A 16,275-nucleotide genomic window follows, 5' to 3' on the forward strand; every position below is an offset into this window, starting at 1 on the left:
TTTCAGTGTTCTGCATAAAAGCCCACTTGCTGACTATTTTAAAAAAAGTTTTTTGATGTCTGGATACATGTGCTGATAATCTGAATACAGAAATTACAACAGAAGTGATACTGAAAAATGTGATTTTCGGGTTAATACACACTTACTGATGACAGCAACATACATACTCCATTGAGTTGATCATAGTGGAAGCAGAAGTCATGTGACATTCAGCTGCAGTCTATTTTCAACAATAAATTGATTTATTTTTACTTACTTGCTAGCACTAGACAAGTTGCAAATTAAATCAGCCGTGTAGGAGAAAGTGTTTGAGGAGAAGTGTAGAAAGGCAAAAGGAAGCCTTACTTGAAATAAACACAAATTCTTCTTCATGAAACACACACTATCATTACAATCATAACAGAAAATGATGTTACATTATAAATGAGTGATTAGTTGTTACTTGTAATTAATCCATATAAATGTTACTTCACTGCAATACAACAGTAGCAACAACCTACTGCCTTGTTTGTGTGACACAAAGGCTTTGTGTCCAAGTAATTTCTCATAGTGCACATTTCATATTATATAAACCATATTTGTTTTTTCACAACCATTTACCTTCTGATACGAATGTGTTGTTCTGTCAAATAATTCAATATTTTTATCTAGATAAGAATGTAAAAATTACATAAAATAATGCAATGTAAGTAGTTTACAAATTTATCATAATTTTCCCATGAAAGTGTCTAACAGAAAAGGAGTATCACAGGAAATTAATCAGTGAACATTCATTAGATTGAAACTGTGCTGTGAAGGAGTGCAGACATCAAAACAACATATATGAGAAAACTGAAAATAGCACAGGGAGAAATGAACTACAAATATATAATGAAAGGCTGTGGTGCTGATACTGGACTCTCATCAGAAAGCTGTATGGGGAAAAGTTTTGGAAGCATAATTATGACACAATTCATAAATATAAGATGAACCAACAGCACCAAACAAAAGCAACTTACATAAGTAAATAATCTGCATATGATTAGTCAGAAACTCAGTAAAATATACACTGTAAGTGTTCTGTTACATCCTCTGTGCATATAATGTTCTGTGATCAGTAGGTCCAGAAGAAATTAATTAAACTGCACAATGGTTGAAATTCAACAAATGTGTACAATTGTAATATTTCTTTTAAATCAAATGGTGCATACATCAACAATTAACAAACAATTTTTCTGCACTGATCAATAAAAGCAAGGCTACTGCAATCACTTTTAAAGTGTGCGTAGCCAATAAGATTCTTATAACAACTTGGTATATTCTATGAGCTGCTGGCTCTTGTAAAGTTCTTATGATCACTATTCATGTCTCAATATTAATCTGAAGCTGTTTCTTGCAATGTGATAAAATAGGAACAAATAAAAGTTCAAAAATACAAATTATAATAAATAATTTGCATCACCTGTTTTAGTTCATCAGAGACAATGTACACTGTCACAACCTTCCAACGAACTTTCTAGGGAAGCCATAAGATAAAAGTTTGTCTTTCGCTGTCAGGTACAGGTCTGGATTGTAGTGAAGTATAGCCTCCCAGCACATTTCTTCTAGTTTAGGTATGCATACCCAAGTAGCATACAAGTCATTTATTCTTTTATTGTCCCTTGTAACACCACCAAATGTATACATGCATCCATATGGCGTGATCGCAGATGAATGAAAATACAAGGTTTGTGGAAAACTACATTCTCTTACATAAGTCCACTGCAATGTTTTCAGACTAAGTTTCCAAATGTCACGAAAACTATGACTATTCCCATATCCTCCACATATGAAAACTGCAGGCTCTTGCAGTCCTTCTTCTGGCAACTGCACACATCCATGGAACTGCCTTGGAGGAGGATAACCAGGAGGACGAACTCTGTTGTCACACTTTGTTGAAACAATTTCCCATTTCTTCGTCACGATGTTAAAAGCATCAATGTCCTACGAATTGTGCAAATGAAGAACAACTTTGATACAATTAAGTAAAATCAAATACGTGTAGCATACCATATCAATACATATTTGTATATGAAAGACTAAAGTAATATATATCTGGAAAATAGGAATTACTGAATTTATTTACCTCAGCATTTTATACTTGGACAAACTTATGTAAATATAACGCAACAAGTATGTGTAAGAGCATACAGTCATAAGAAAAGAACATACATACCTACCAAAGAAGTCTTACAGTAGTCAAAATATAATGGCTTTTGTGTTATAATCGAAAATTTTAACAGTGTTTGGCTGCTATAAAAAGAAAAACACATACAAAATAACAGAGAGATAGAATAACTGACCAGTATTTATATTCACAAGGCAAAATACCAACTGCCAACAGGCACACTTAAAAGTGACAACAATAACTGTCCACACAACAGATGGGCCCTCTCAACCTGGGGTGTGAGGGACCCGCTACTCGGTTCTAATCATCTCCAACCCATCCCTGTTCTAAAAGGAAGAAAAAGTTCTTATAGTTTTGAAACATTAGTGTTTACACTTTTAAATGGCAGAACTGGAATTTCACATCCTGAAGAGAATTACTGACCAGCCATTCTGTCTCCCTAAACTTTTATATAAGTAAAAAGTGCACACAGCATCTGCAAGTCAAACTTCAAAACTTGTATCAGGACAAAAGTTTAACTGATTTCTATCGCATGTGCAATGGTTTCCAAACATGATATAAGTTATAAGTATCAGGAAGACAAAGATTCTAATCAATTCACCAAATGACAACCTTTTGTAGCACTTCCAGAATATTTAACTAAAGACACTGGTTATCAGTCTACCTTGTTGTTAAGGTTTTCAGTACAAAGCCCACACTATCTTGCACAAGCTGTTTCATCTCTGAATAACAACTGCAGCCTACACACATTTGAACCAGGTTACTAACTTCATCCAATGATCTTCCTCTACAATTTTTACTGTCCTATCAAGTGATTCCTTCTTTTAGTCAAATTATGCCAAAAATTTCCTTTTTCCTAGTCTTACTTAGTACCACCTCATTTGTTATAATATCAATTCATCTGATCTTCAGCATTTTCAAATGGCTCTGAGTACTATGGGACTTAACATTTTAGGTCATCAGTCCCCTAGAACTTAGAACTACTTAAACCTAGCTAACCTAAGGACATCACACACATCCATGCCCGAGGCAGGATTCGAACCTGCAACTGTAGCAGTCCCACGGTTCCGGACTGCAGCGCCTAGAACCGCAAGACCACCACGGCCGGCTTCAACATTTTCCTATAGTACAATATGTAAAAAGTCTTTTTTCTCTCTTTGAACTGCATATTGTCCACATTTCACTTCCACACAAGGCTACACTACTGAAAAATACCTCCAGAAAAGACTTCCTTAACACTTCAGTTTATATTTGCTGTTAAGAAATTTCTCTTTTTTAGAAATGTTTTCATGCTAGTGCCAGTCTGTATCTTATATCTTTCACCGATCAGGCATTTTGCTGCCCAAACAGCAAAACTCATCAACCACTATTTCCTAACCTAAATCCCTCAGCAATGACTAAATTTAATTTGACGACATTCCATTACCCTTGCTTTACTTTTCTTGATGTTCACCTTATAGCTTCTTTTCAATACCCTATCCATTCTGTTCATCTGCTGTTTCATTTCTTCTGCCATCCCTGATGGAATTTACAATGTCAACTGCAAATCTCCCAAGTTTTTATTACTCCTCCCTGATTGGAATTCCCTTTACAGATTCTCCTTTGTTTCCTTTACTGCTGATCAATGTACAGATCGAAAACATTGAGGATAGGCAAAGGCATTGTCCCACTCACTTCTCAACCACTGCTTCCCTTTCATGAGGATCCCCACCCCCCTGCCCCTCCCACACCCCACCCTGCACTCCTGCAACTGCAGTCTGGTTTCTGTACAAGCTGTATATGATCTGCCACTCCTTGTATTTTATCCCTGCTACCTACAAAATTTCAAAGCGTGTATTCCAATCAACACTGTCGTAAGTTTCCTAAAAAACTGCACCATATAACATAGTTTTGCCTTTCTTTAACCTATCTTCTAAAGTAAGTCACAAAGTCAGTATTGCCTCATGTGTCCCTACAATCTCTGGAGCCCAGACTTGTCTCCCCTAAGTTGGTTTCTGCTAGCTTTTTCCATTCTCCTGTAAGTAATTCATGTCAGTACTTCACAACCATAAACTGTCAAACTGATAGTTCAATAATATTTATAAGTTTCAGCACCTGTCATGTTTGGAATTTGAATTACTAACATTCTTCTTGAAGACAATGTATTTCGACTGCCTCATATCTTGTATACCAGGTGTAATAGTTTTGTTATGGCTGAGTAATGCTTTATTCTAGGAGCTTTCTTTCGACTCTGGTCTATTAGTGCTCTTTTGAATTATTCTTGGAGTATCATATCTCCCATCTCCTATTCCACTTCTCCTTCGCTTTCTACATTATTGCCTTCAAGTCTGCTTCTGTTGTATAGACCTGCTACATATTCCTTCCACCTGAACTCTTGATACTGTAACAGTTGCCTCTCTTTTCACCAAAGGTGTCTAACTCTACTGGCATCTCTACCTTTCCCCTCATTACACACGTTTCATTATCTTCGCATTGTCTTCCAGCCATTTTGCACTTTCTGTCAAGCTCATTTTTTAGGATTCTGTAATCCCTTCCACATGCTTCATTTGTTGCATTTTTATACTTTCTCATTTTGTCAAATTTTATATGTACTGTTAAAAATATAAGTGGATAGATAAATCTACTCACAAAGTGTTGGCAAAAGAAAACACACACAAAACTACTTTGAATTTATTTGTTGTATTAGGTATACCCATTAGTAACATGTGAAAATTTGTGCCAGAACAGGACACAAACCTGGATTTCCCACTGATTGTGAGTGATTGCCTTACCCAATTCGACTACCCATCCACACTCCTCGGATTGACCCAAACTTCCACATACCACACTGTCTACTTCCTGCATCAAAGTCCGCTATGTAGGCCGAAAATAGCGGACTCTGATATGCGGATGCAGATAGTGTGACATGTGACAGTTTAGTTCAGTCTCGGGAACATGCATGGATACCCAAGTAGTTTGGCGACCACTCGCGATAAGCAGGAAATCCGGGTTCGTGTCTCAGAAGCACAAATTTTCACGTGTCACTCGTGGGTAGTATATCCGTACCTATTACAGCTGTTGTCAAGGAATTCACAGTCAGTGAATAAAGTTCAAAGTATTTTCATACAACTGTGGATGGTAAACAAGTCTGTTCCTTCAGACATGCAAGTTACATAAACATATAAAACTTAAGGGAAATATGCAAGCTTTCACAATCAGTGTCTGTGTTATGTAAGGATATCTACTAGGCCTTGCTTTTACCTATTTGACCCCTTTTGCCTCACTACTACAATTGCCTTCTATTGCACCTCTTTCTCCTACTTCAGTCAATTGCGGCCTAATGTTTCGTCACACCCTCAACAACCTCTAGTTACTTCAGTTTACCCATGTCCTATAGCCTTAATTCCCTACATTATTACTATTTCTTCAGTTTCAATCTGCAATTTATAACCAATAAATTAAGGCTGCATATGTTCCTGGGACTGTCTTACAGTTTAAAATCTAGTTTCAAAATCTCTTACCATTATTTAATCTATTTGAAACTTCCCAGTGGGTTCCGATCTCTTCCAATTATACAACCTCCTTATATTACTCATAAGCCAAGTGTTTGCAATGATTAAATTATGCTATGAACAATATTTGACCGAGCAGTTTCCTCTATAATTCATTCTCCTTTCTTATACTTTTTTGCTTCTCTTCCTTTTCCTACAATTAATTCCTATCCCTTAACTATCTGAATAATTTCTTTTATCTCCTCATATATTCTTCAGTCACTTCTTCATCTGTGGAGCCTGCTGACTTATAAACTTGTACAATACTGTGGTGCACATTGGTTTCTTGGCTAGGATAATGTGTTCATTATGCTATTATAGTAGCTTACTTGCATTCCTATTTTATTATTCATTATTAGACCTACTCCTCCACTGTCCCTATGTGATTTTGTATTTTTTTACCCCATACCTACCGCACCCTATACTGTTCCAGTAACATGTTGCAGACTTGCAGTAATACTAATTTTAAACAATGAGATAATAGTCAAGTGACAATTATCTACAAATCCTATTGCAATTGCTCACAAGATGCATTACAGAATATTTTAAAAATCTATTTCCAAGGTATTGTCTACAATTTTTAACTCTGACTGAAAACAAAAAATATAGGCAAAATAAAATGGTAAGCTAACCAACGCAAAGGTACGTTAAAAATCCAACAACATGAAAGGAAGGAGGTTTTACAAGAAACCATAATCAGGGGAGAAGAAAAAAAGAATGTACAACTGTAAAGTAATTCCATAAAAAAGATAAGTTACCCTGAGAATTGCCTCCACTCTCTACTGCCACCACACTGCTACTCATGCTATCATTTCTGTTACACTTCGTTTTGTGAGATTTTTTACAATACTCAACTCCAGTTCATGTTTTAACTCACAAGTTGGTAAAAATATATTTTCTATAGAGAAATAACTGTCTTCCATGTAGATTTTGCTGCCTTGCCATCTGAACTCACTGACTATAAATGACTATTTGGTGCCAAAAGTTTCACTGATATGACAAGTAAGAAATATTGTGATGGGCCAATGATAACTTCCAAGCAATTTTTCAGAATATCATGCAAGACAACGATCTTAAAACTGACAGTCTATTATGAAGTGATACAGCCTGCAATTAATTGCTGAAAAACATCAGATATGTTCACTATATGTTACTAAATAGCAGCAAAAGTTGTCAGATGGTGTCAACAGAAAAAGGATTGGTCATTCATTTCATACCACCAAAAAAGTTAAAGGAAGATTGGGATAAATATACTCCATGAAAGAGAAAGAGAGAGAAAGAGAGAGAGAGAGAGAGAGAGAGAGAGAGAGAGAGAGAGAGAGAGCGCACACAAATTCAGATTGGGGAAGGAAATCTACCCTGTCTTTTTCAAACAATCCATCCAAGAACTTGACTTAAAAAAAAATTAAAAGAAACTGCATAAATGCTAAATTTGTATTGCTAGACAGGAATCAGAACGAACCATTGTTCTCTCAAATGAGAATTCAGTGTCCTACCATTGTGCTAACTCACTTGGTGTATCCATTCTAGAACAATACTTCAAGCCACTTAAAGGCACCAGATAAACAGAATTACACTGCAAATTATAGGAGGAATGGCTAACCCTGACTTTGCTTTCCTCGTAGAAGTGAGAAACATTCTTGAGAACAAAAGCTGGCTGAAACCTGAAGTGGAAAGCTCTGAGATATATAGCGAGTCATTGAATGCATATCAGAAAGACAGATTAGAGGCCATGGAAGGGGGAGCATTTACTGCAGTTTACAATAATATTATCTCCACTGAGGTCAACAGTTGAGCATGACAGTTAAGTTACCTGGTAGTGTATAACAGGTTTAGGTGAAACCAAGGTAATTGTTGGGCAATTTTACTGATCGCCCTATTTCGCTGCGACAGTTCTAGGGTCACTTAAAGAAAGTCTATGGTCAGTAGCATGTAAATACCCAGATAATGTGATACTAGTTGGAAGTGACTTCAACCTACAAAGTATACACTGGAATGTCTACAGATTCATTGCAGGGGGTACAGGCAGACAGTTGTACAAAATACTGTTAAACACATTTCCTGAAAACTGTCTTGAGCAGCTAACCCATATGCAATGGAAACATCTTGATGTCATTATATCAACTATGGTTATGAAAGTTAATGAGTCAGCCAAGGAGACTAGGTGTGATTGGTTGATTGGTTGGTTTAAAGGCGGGAAAAGGGACCAAACTACGAGGTCATCGGTCCCTTGTTCCTAACAAAACAATGCCACAAGTGTGAGAATAAAACGGATGAAACATATAACACCAAATGGAAAGAAAGGAAAAGCCACAAGAACAAAGGGAAGGCAACGAACACTAAAAGGAACAAAAGAGGACAAGAAAACAACAGAGAGATGCTAGAAACAGAAGAGAGTAAAAACATGAAAGCAGATTACAGTGGTTGGCCAACCACAAGAATAAAAAGGGAAAGCCAGCCACTAGGGTGGAGGACATAGAGGGAAAAAGGACATGTGCTAAATCCTACACAGAAGTATAAAACACACTCTCACATATAAAACATAACGCTAAAGCTGTTCTGGAGGCATTGTCGCCCAACACCGAAGGCAGGGTGCTGAAAAAGTTAAAAGTCTGCTGCAGAGCAGCTAAAAGTGGGCAGTCTAGCAAGAGGTGGACGACTGTCATTTGGGAGCCACAGCGACACTGAGGTGGGTCCTCGCGACGGAGTAGGTAACCATGCATCAGCCATGTATGGCCAATGTGGAGCCAGCACAGGACAATTGATTCCCCGCGAGAGGCCTGCATGGAAGACTTACACATATTCATAGTCTCCTTAATGAAATGCAGTTTATTGTGCGTGCTGTTATGCCATTCCGTCTCCCAAAGCCGGAAAACCCTGCGGTGTAAGAAAGAACGCAGGTTAGCTTCAGAGATGCCAATCTCCAGAAGCGGTTTCTGCGTCACCTGTTTGGCCAGCCTGTCGGCAAGTTCGTTGCCGGGGATTCCAACGTGTCCTGGGGTCCACACAAACACCCAGGAATGGCGGGAGTGTTCCAGGGCATAGATGGACTCCTGAATGGACGTTACCGGAGGGTGGCGAGAGTAACCCTGGTCGATAGCTTGAAGGCTGCTCAATGAGTCAGTACACAGGAGAAATGACTCACCAGGGCATGACTGGATGTACTCAAGAACATGAGATATGGCCGCCAGCTCTGCAGTGAAAACACTGCAGCCAACTGGCAAGGAGTGCTACTCAATATGTCCTCCATGAACATATGTGAAGCCTATGGGACCATCAGCCATTGAGCCGTCAGTGTAAACCACTTCAGAGCCCCGGACCACGCAAGAATCGAGAGGAAGTGACAGTGGAGAGCGGCGGGGTTAACTGAGTCCTTAGGGCCATGCAAAAGGTCCAGACGAAGCTGCAGCCGAGGCGTACACCATGGAGGCATATGTGAACGGACCGCAAATAGAGGCGGTAAAGGGAAGGACTCCAGTTCGGAGAGAAGAGGCCGCACGTGAACTGCAATCGTTAGCCCCGATCTGGGCCGCCTATGCAGGAGATGGACTGCCACGAGCGGGAAAAGGAGACGGTAATTTGGATGATGCTCAGGGGAATTATGAATGTGTGCTGCATAACTCGTGAGCAGCTGCACACGTCTGATCTGCAGTGGAGGGACACCAGCTTCCACCAGTACGCTGGTCACCGGACTCACCCTAAAAGCTCCTGTCGCTAATCGAACCCCACAGTGGTGCACAGGGTCGAGTAAATGCAATGTTGAAGGTACTGCCGAACCATAAACACACTCCCATAGTCAATTCGGGATTGGACAGGGGCTCTGTAGAGCTGCAGCAGCGCACAGCGATCTGACCCCAATTGGTGTTGCTCAGGCAATGGAGGACATTGAGGTTCTGCCAGCACTTCTGCTTAAGCTGATGAAGATGAGGGAACCAAGTCAATCGAGCACTGAAAACCAATCCTAGGAACTGATATGTCTCCACTAGGGTGAGTGGATCGTCATGAAGGTAAAGTGCGGGTTCCGGATGAACGATACGACATCGACAGAAGTGCACGACACACGACTTTGCGGCTGAAAACTGAAGCCGTGGGCTAGAGCCCATGACTGCGCCTTGTCGATGGCTCCCTGGAGGTGTCGTTCAGCAACAACAGTACTGGAGCAGCAGTACGAAATGCAGAAGTCGTCTGCACACAGAGAAAGTGAGGTGGAGGACCAGACAGCTGCTGCTAGACCATTAATGGCCACTAAAAATACACACACATTCAATACAGAGCCCTGTGGAATTCCATTCTCCTGGATATGGATGGAACTATGGGAGTCACCAACTTCGACTCTGAAAGTACGGAGCGACAGGAAGTTTTGGATCAAAATTGGGAGTGGTCCCCGAAGACCCCACTCATACAATGTGGCAAGGATATGTGTTGCCAAGTCGTGGCGTATGCTTTACGTAAGTCAAAAAAGACGGCAATCAGGTGTTGCCGTATGGAAAAGGCTGTTAGGATGGCAGACTTGATGGACACAAGATTATCAGTGGTACAGCAACCCTGGCAGAAGCTGCCCTGACATGGAGCCTGCAAGCCACGTGATTCCAGGACCCAACACAACCGCCAACATACCATACATTTCAGCAGCTTACCAAGAACGTTGGTGAGGCTGATGGGCCAATAGCTATCCACGTCAAGCAGGTTTTTACCGGGTTCGAGCACCGGAATGATGGTGCTCTCCCACTATCGCGATGGAAAGACGCCATTGCACCAGATCCAGTTGAAGATGACGAGAATATGTCGCTTGCAGTCAGATGAGAGATGTTTAATCATCTGGCTGTGGATGCTATCAGGCCCAGAAGCTGTGTCGGGGCAATGTGCAAGGGTACTCAGGAGCTCCTACTCTGTAAATGGGGCGTTATAGGATTCACTGCAGTGTGTAGTGAATGAAAGGACGTTCCCTTCCAGCCACCGTTTGAGTTTGCGAAAGGCTGGGGGGTAATTCTCCGACGCAGAGGCTCAAGCAAAGTGCTCGGCAATCACGTTTGCGTCAGTACGTAACTCGCCATTTATGGTAAGGCCAGGGACAGCTGTTGGGGCCTGGTACCCGAAAAGACGTTTGATCTTTGCCCAGACTTGGGAAGGTGACATGTAGCACCCAATGGAGGAGACGTATCTCTCCCAACACTCCTCCTCCTGTTCTTTGATAAGGTAGCGAACACGGGCACAGAGCCGCTTAAAAGCTATGAGGTGCTCCAGGGAAGGGTGCTGCTTATGCCGCTGTAGAGCTCGCCAATGCTCCTTAATTGCTTCAGCAACTTCTGGCAACCACCAGGGGGCTGCCTTACACCTCGGGCACCCTAAAGAGCAAGGGAACGCGTTTTCTGCCGCAGAAACAATTGTGCTAGTCACCTGCTCAACCATCTCATCGATGTTACAGTGTGGGGGAGATTCAGCGGTGACAGCAGAGGTGAAAGTTACCCAGCCCGCCTTGTTCAAAGCCCATCTGGACAGGCATCTGTGTGCCTGATGCTAGGGCAGTGACAGGAAGATGGGGAAGTGGTCACTACCGCACAGGTCGTCATGTGCTCTCCAGTGGATAGATGGAAGATGTCCTGGGCTGCAAATTGATAAATCAATGGCTGAGTGACTACCATGAGCCACACTGAAATGTATGGCGGCCCCAGTATTTAAGAGGCAGAGATTGAATTGCGACAGTAAAGTTTCGACATCTCTGCCTCGGCCAATCAGCATAGTACCACCCCACAAGGGGTTATGGGTCTTAAAATCTCCAAGAAGTAGGAAAGGTTTAGGGAGTTGAGCAATCAGTGCAGGTGCTACATTCAGGGGTACTGCACCATCTGGAGGAAGATATACATTGCAGACAGTTATTTCCTGAGTCATCCTTATTCTGACAGCCACAGCTTCAAGAGGGGTTTGAAGGGGCACATGTTCACTACAGACCGAGTTGAGGACATAAACGCAAACTCCACGTGACACTCGATTATAGTCACTACCATTCCTGTAATATCCCTTATAGCCACGGAGGGCAGGGGTCTGAATTGCTGGGAACCAGGTTTCCTGGAGGAAAATGCAGATAGCAGGTGTAAAGCTTAACAGTTGCAGTAGCTCAGCCAGGCGGTGGAAAAAACCGCAGCAGTTCCACTGGAAGATTACATCATAAGACTGGGAAGGTATGGAACATTCAATGAGGCAGTTTACGTCTCAGAGTCACCTGCTGCCACCAATTTATTGTCTGAGCAGTCTATATCCATTGTGTATGTGGGTCAGGCATGATCTAGGTCCTCAGCGGACACCAAAATCTCTGCCCCATCCCCAGCTGCAGAGCTTGTAGGTAGTGGTGGTGTGGGTGCCACCATAATTTCCTTGGTCTTAGGGGTTTTCTTTTTGGATTTCTCTCACTGCTCCTTGGGTTTCCCTGGCTGGGAGGACTTCATTGGCTCAGTCTCTGGGTCTGAGCGTGAAGCCCTACGACCAGCTGCTTTTGGGCTCTTCAGCCACTGGTGGGTGTCGTGTTTCCCACTAAAAGAAACCTGAGAAGAGAGTGACCCAAGGGACCCCTTCCTAGTGAGAGAAGCCAAAGAAGAATTACGCTTCTCTGGCTTAGAAGTGGGGACAGATGTCCCTGATTGTTGGGGAGGGGGGGAGGGATGTTGCTCCTGAGGTAGGTGATGCAGGAGCAACAGGGAGGGAAATGGCCCCCACCATCAAGGGGGCAGGTGTAGTCTTCCGGCTCTGAGAGGGGACATGGGTTGGCGGAGCTGATGGTGCCATAACTGTTGTAGCGGCAGCGCAAGACGATGTCATACACACAGGATGCAGGCGTTCAAATTTTCTCTTAGCCTCAGTGTAGGTCAGTCTGTCCAGGGTCTTGTACTCCATGATTTTCCTCTCTTTCTGGAGAATCCTGCAGTCAGGTGAGCAAGGCGAATAGTGCTCTCCACAGTTGACACAGATGGGAGGCGGGGCACATGGAGTATTGGGATGTGATGGGTGTCCGCAATCTCGGAATGTGACACTGGAAGTGCAGCGGGAAGACATATGGCTGAATGTCCAACACTTAAAGCACTGCGTCGCGGGAGGGATATAGGCCTCTACATCATACCGGTAGACCATCACCTTGACCTTCTCGGGCAATGTATCACCCTCAAAGGCCAAGATGAAGGCACCGGTGGCAACCTGGTTATCCTTCGGACCCCGGTGGACACGCCAGTTGAAATTTACACCTCGCCACTCTAAATTTGCGCGCAGCTCATTGTCGGACTGCAAAAGAAGGTCTCTGTGAAATATGATACCCTGGACTATATTTAAGCACGTGATGGTTACAGAAACATCCCCCTGCTTGTCACAAGCGAGTAACACCCGTGACTGGGTAGAGGATGCTGTTTAGATCAAGACTGACCCAGGTCTCATTTTGGACAAGCCCTCCGTCTCCTAAAACTTGTCCTCTAAATGCTCAACAAAAAACTGAGGCTTCACAGTATGAAGTAATTGGATTTACCAAACAGTACAACAAAAGTACGACAACATGGTATACGAGTTACATAAACTTATAAGTCTAGCTTGTACAGTTCCCAGTCAATTAACTGTTGCCACTGAGTCCCACCATGTCACTAACTACAGTTTAACATTAACAACTGCGCACATAACTTCCTGATTTGTGTAAAATTATGTCAATCAATATATACTGTTTGTTTCTGTGTACTGCTTGCCATGAGCTACTTAGAAAATTTTCTACACTTTTAAATTTTATTATGTCTGTCATAGGCTCACTTACATACGATAGATTATAAGTGCAAACAAAATGTACGACACATAAAGAACGCTAAAGGCATGTCGCAACAGTATAACTCCACAAGAGGAAATTTGATTTAGAGCACATACCGTCTTTTCATTCTCCATTTAGGCTCATCTTATAATAATTTGCCATTGCACATCAATTCTACTCACTACATCACTTTTAAAAACTTAACACTGTTTCCTGCAAACCACTGTCATGCTCCACTACTCACTCACAACCGAACACAAGCGCATTTCAAGGACTGCTTAAGGACTCCATGAATTCACATTATTAAAATAGGCTATTTCTTTTACGAGTGCTGACAATGATCAATCTAACACTGCCAAAGAATAAATTACAACTTGAATCTACATATTTGTGCTCAATGAGCTTACCTGCATTACATTCTGTTTTACATGGCGACACAAAGGACTGGACACAAAACAATAAATTTCTAGATCAGAAAATTTTGTGTGTCAAACAAGGCCACCACTTAAATACTATAGAGTTAAAAGAATTTTGCTGTCTGTGAACAAACAAGAGTAGCAGTGAATCAAATATAAGACAAATGTTAGGGTCAATCCAAATGAAGTGGTCCAATAAAAATTAAGTTGGGTGCTTGACCATTTTTAAATATTTTAATTTTTTTTATATGTGATTACCCTATAATTGAGAAGTTCAAAACAGTTTAAAAAAAAAAAATTCCTTTTACCTTTACTGAATGGTGGCTATTTTCGTTTGTAAGCGCACTACAATGTTTCAGTTTAGAGATTTTAGCACAATTATGAATATCTCTGCACTGGGTTAAGTTACAACATTGCAACTGACATGATTGTTTTTAGAAATGTGTCCTCTACAACACTGCCTATTACAGAAAATATCCTAAATTCAAAAATAACCAGTCAAAATGATCTCCAAAGTTCGGTATCCAAATTTTCAAAAATCCACTTATTAGGCCCAAAAATAACAAACAAGGAATGATTTACGAGAGTCTATTTTTTCCTATACTTAGATTACATGCACTACTAGCCTCATACAGAGCAAGAACATTTAAAAATGCTTCCTTAATTTTTTTATGAATTTCTGAAATATGAAAATTTGTTTGTAAGGTTTAGGGTTGCTTATCTCAGGTGGGACTGAATATTAAAATATGATTTTTGCACAGTTTGTACACCTAGATGATAGCAACGTACTGTAAAAATTTCAACACTGATTTCTGACTGTGAACAAAGATACGAATTTTTGAAAATGGGGAAATAACTCACATTACTCTACAACTGATATTATGGCTGTGGCCCATTGAATTGGTTTATTGTTTCATTGTAATAAAATTTAATTGTGACATATTTAGATAACACTATCACCCAATATTCTTTATGTTTAAATTTCGAGCGAGTTGTTCTGCAAAATCAGTGTGCGAGTATCATGAGAAGAAATACATTCTGAAGTACACCCACATTTTTTGGAATAAAGTGCTGTGATCCACTTAAAGTTCATATAATTTGAAGACAGACAATGCTTTTGTAAATGAAGGGTGAAAATGCGTAATCTGCCATGTTAATATCAGCAATTTATTTACTAAGAAAACTGGTATCATAGGCCAAAATTATTCTTCAACGTTGAAGAAACTGCATACTGATAAGTTTTGGAATGAAGCTCTGCGCACACTAGCACACACGCACACACACTTAGTAGGAAAGAATAATAACTACCTTGAATCCAAAAGTGGTATCTACAGTGCCACCTCCTAGCACATATATCCTTGTTCCATCAAACGCCAGTTCATGCCTGTATCTCCCTTCTGGTGATCGTGCATTGGCGGAATATACGTAAACTTCTTCCCACACTTTCGTTTTTAGATCTAGGCAATGAATATCCGTGGTAAACTCATGTCCCGTCGTACCTCCTACCGTATACAACCGACGACCATCCAATACCAGGGCCTGGCCGTACAGTTTGGGTGGTACACTGCCTTCAGCTGTTATTGCAGTTATATTAAAATTATCTCTCACATTACAGACGTGAACTTCACACCCAGAAACTGCTCCAAACGGGTAACCTGTTCCTCCAAATATTATCATTGTACTTCCTCTCAATATAACGGCACTCGAAGCCAATTCGTTTGGCATATTTGGTGGGTAAACAACTACCCATGTGCGGGTAGCGAAATTGTAAACCCATATTTCTTTAAATAAAACGTTCGTTCCTGGAGGTCCTCTCAAATTTTCTGGATTATACCCTCCAAAAACATAAATATTACTTTCATCACACACAATGCGATGTCCACTTCTCGGCTTTGGCACTGGGTATTCATATCTAGCACTACACTTAACAATTTGGAAAGGCTTAAAACAATACAAATTTCGTTTTTGTTTCATCATTTTCCTTCAATGCAACCTAAGCGGTAATCCATGCTGCGGGTACCCCCGATTTTTCATGTTGTTACAGAAACATTCTGATTAAAAACATAACCTCCTCTCATCATCCACGTTCAGATCTTGAACGCTTTCCAAAATTCTTTGATCGAAGCATTAACCACTGCTGCCAACATTAAGCTGGGTTGACACAAGCAACTAATGTGACTCCGCAGTACGTGCCTCTCTGTAGTGGCACCACGAGCTATCGTTCAATCGGAAAGCCACAAAATTCTAGTTAGTTGCACGGCTTTCAACGTGGCGTCCATGAAATCATATGGTCGGGATATGGTATTATAGCAGTGACAAGAGTTAAATACAAGGAAGGCGAAACATAAATGTTAGGTCCGAAAACAGATTTCGCTTACGGATAAATCAAGGGCCGCAAATACATTTACA

At 41.0% G+C, this 16,275-nt stretch overlaps 1 protein-coding gene across 1 annotated transcript; it reads right to left on the minus strand.

The window, feature by feature from the left end:
• Nucleotides 1-424: 424 nt before the first annotated feature.
• LOC126478195 (kelch domain-containing protein 10) lies at nt 425-15,980 on the minus strand. The gene is made up of 2 exons (XM_050103680.1): nt 15,175-15,980; nt 425-1,962 (listed from the first exon to the last, which is right to left on the minus strand). The coding sequence occupies exons 1-2, from the start codon at nt 15,841-15,843 to the stop codon at nt 1,474-1,476; spliced, it is 1,158 nt and encodes a 385-aa protein (XP_049959637.1). The 5' UTR covers nt 15,844-15,980; the 3' UTR covers nt 425-1,473.
• Between the last annotated feature and the right edge of the window lie 295 nt (nt 15,981-16,275).

The sequence above is a fragment of the Schistocerca serialis genome, chromosome 1 (genome assembly GCF_023864345.2).
Source record: "Schistocerca serialis cubense isolate TAMUIC-IGC-003099 chromosome 1, iqSchSeri2.2, whole genome shotgun sequence".
Classification (NCBI taxonomy): Eukaryota; Metazoa; Arthropoda; class Insecta; order Orthoptera; family Acrididae; genus Schistocerca; species Schistocerca serialis.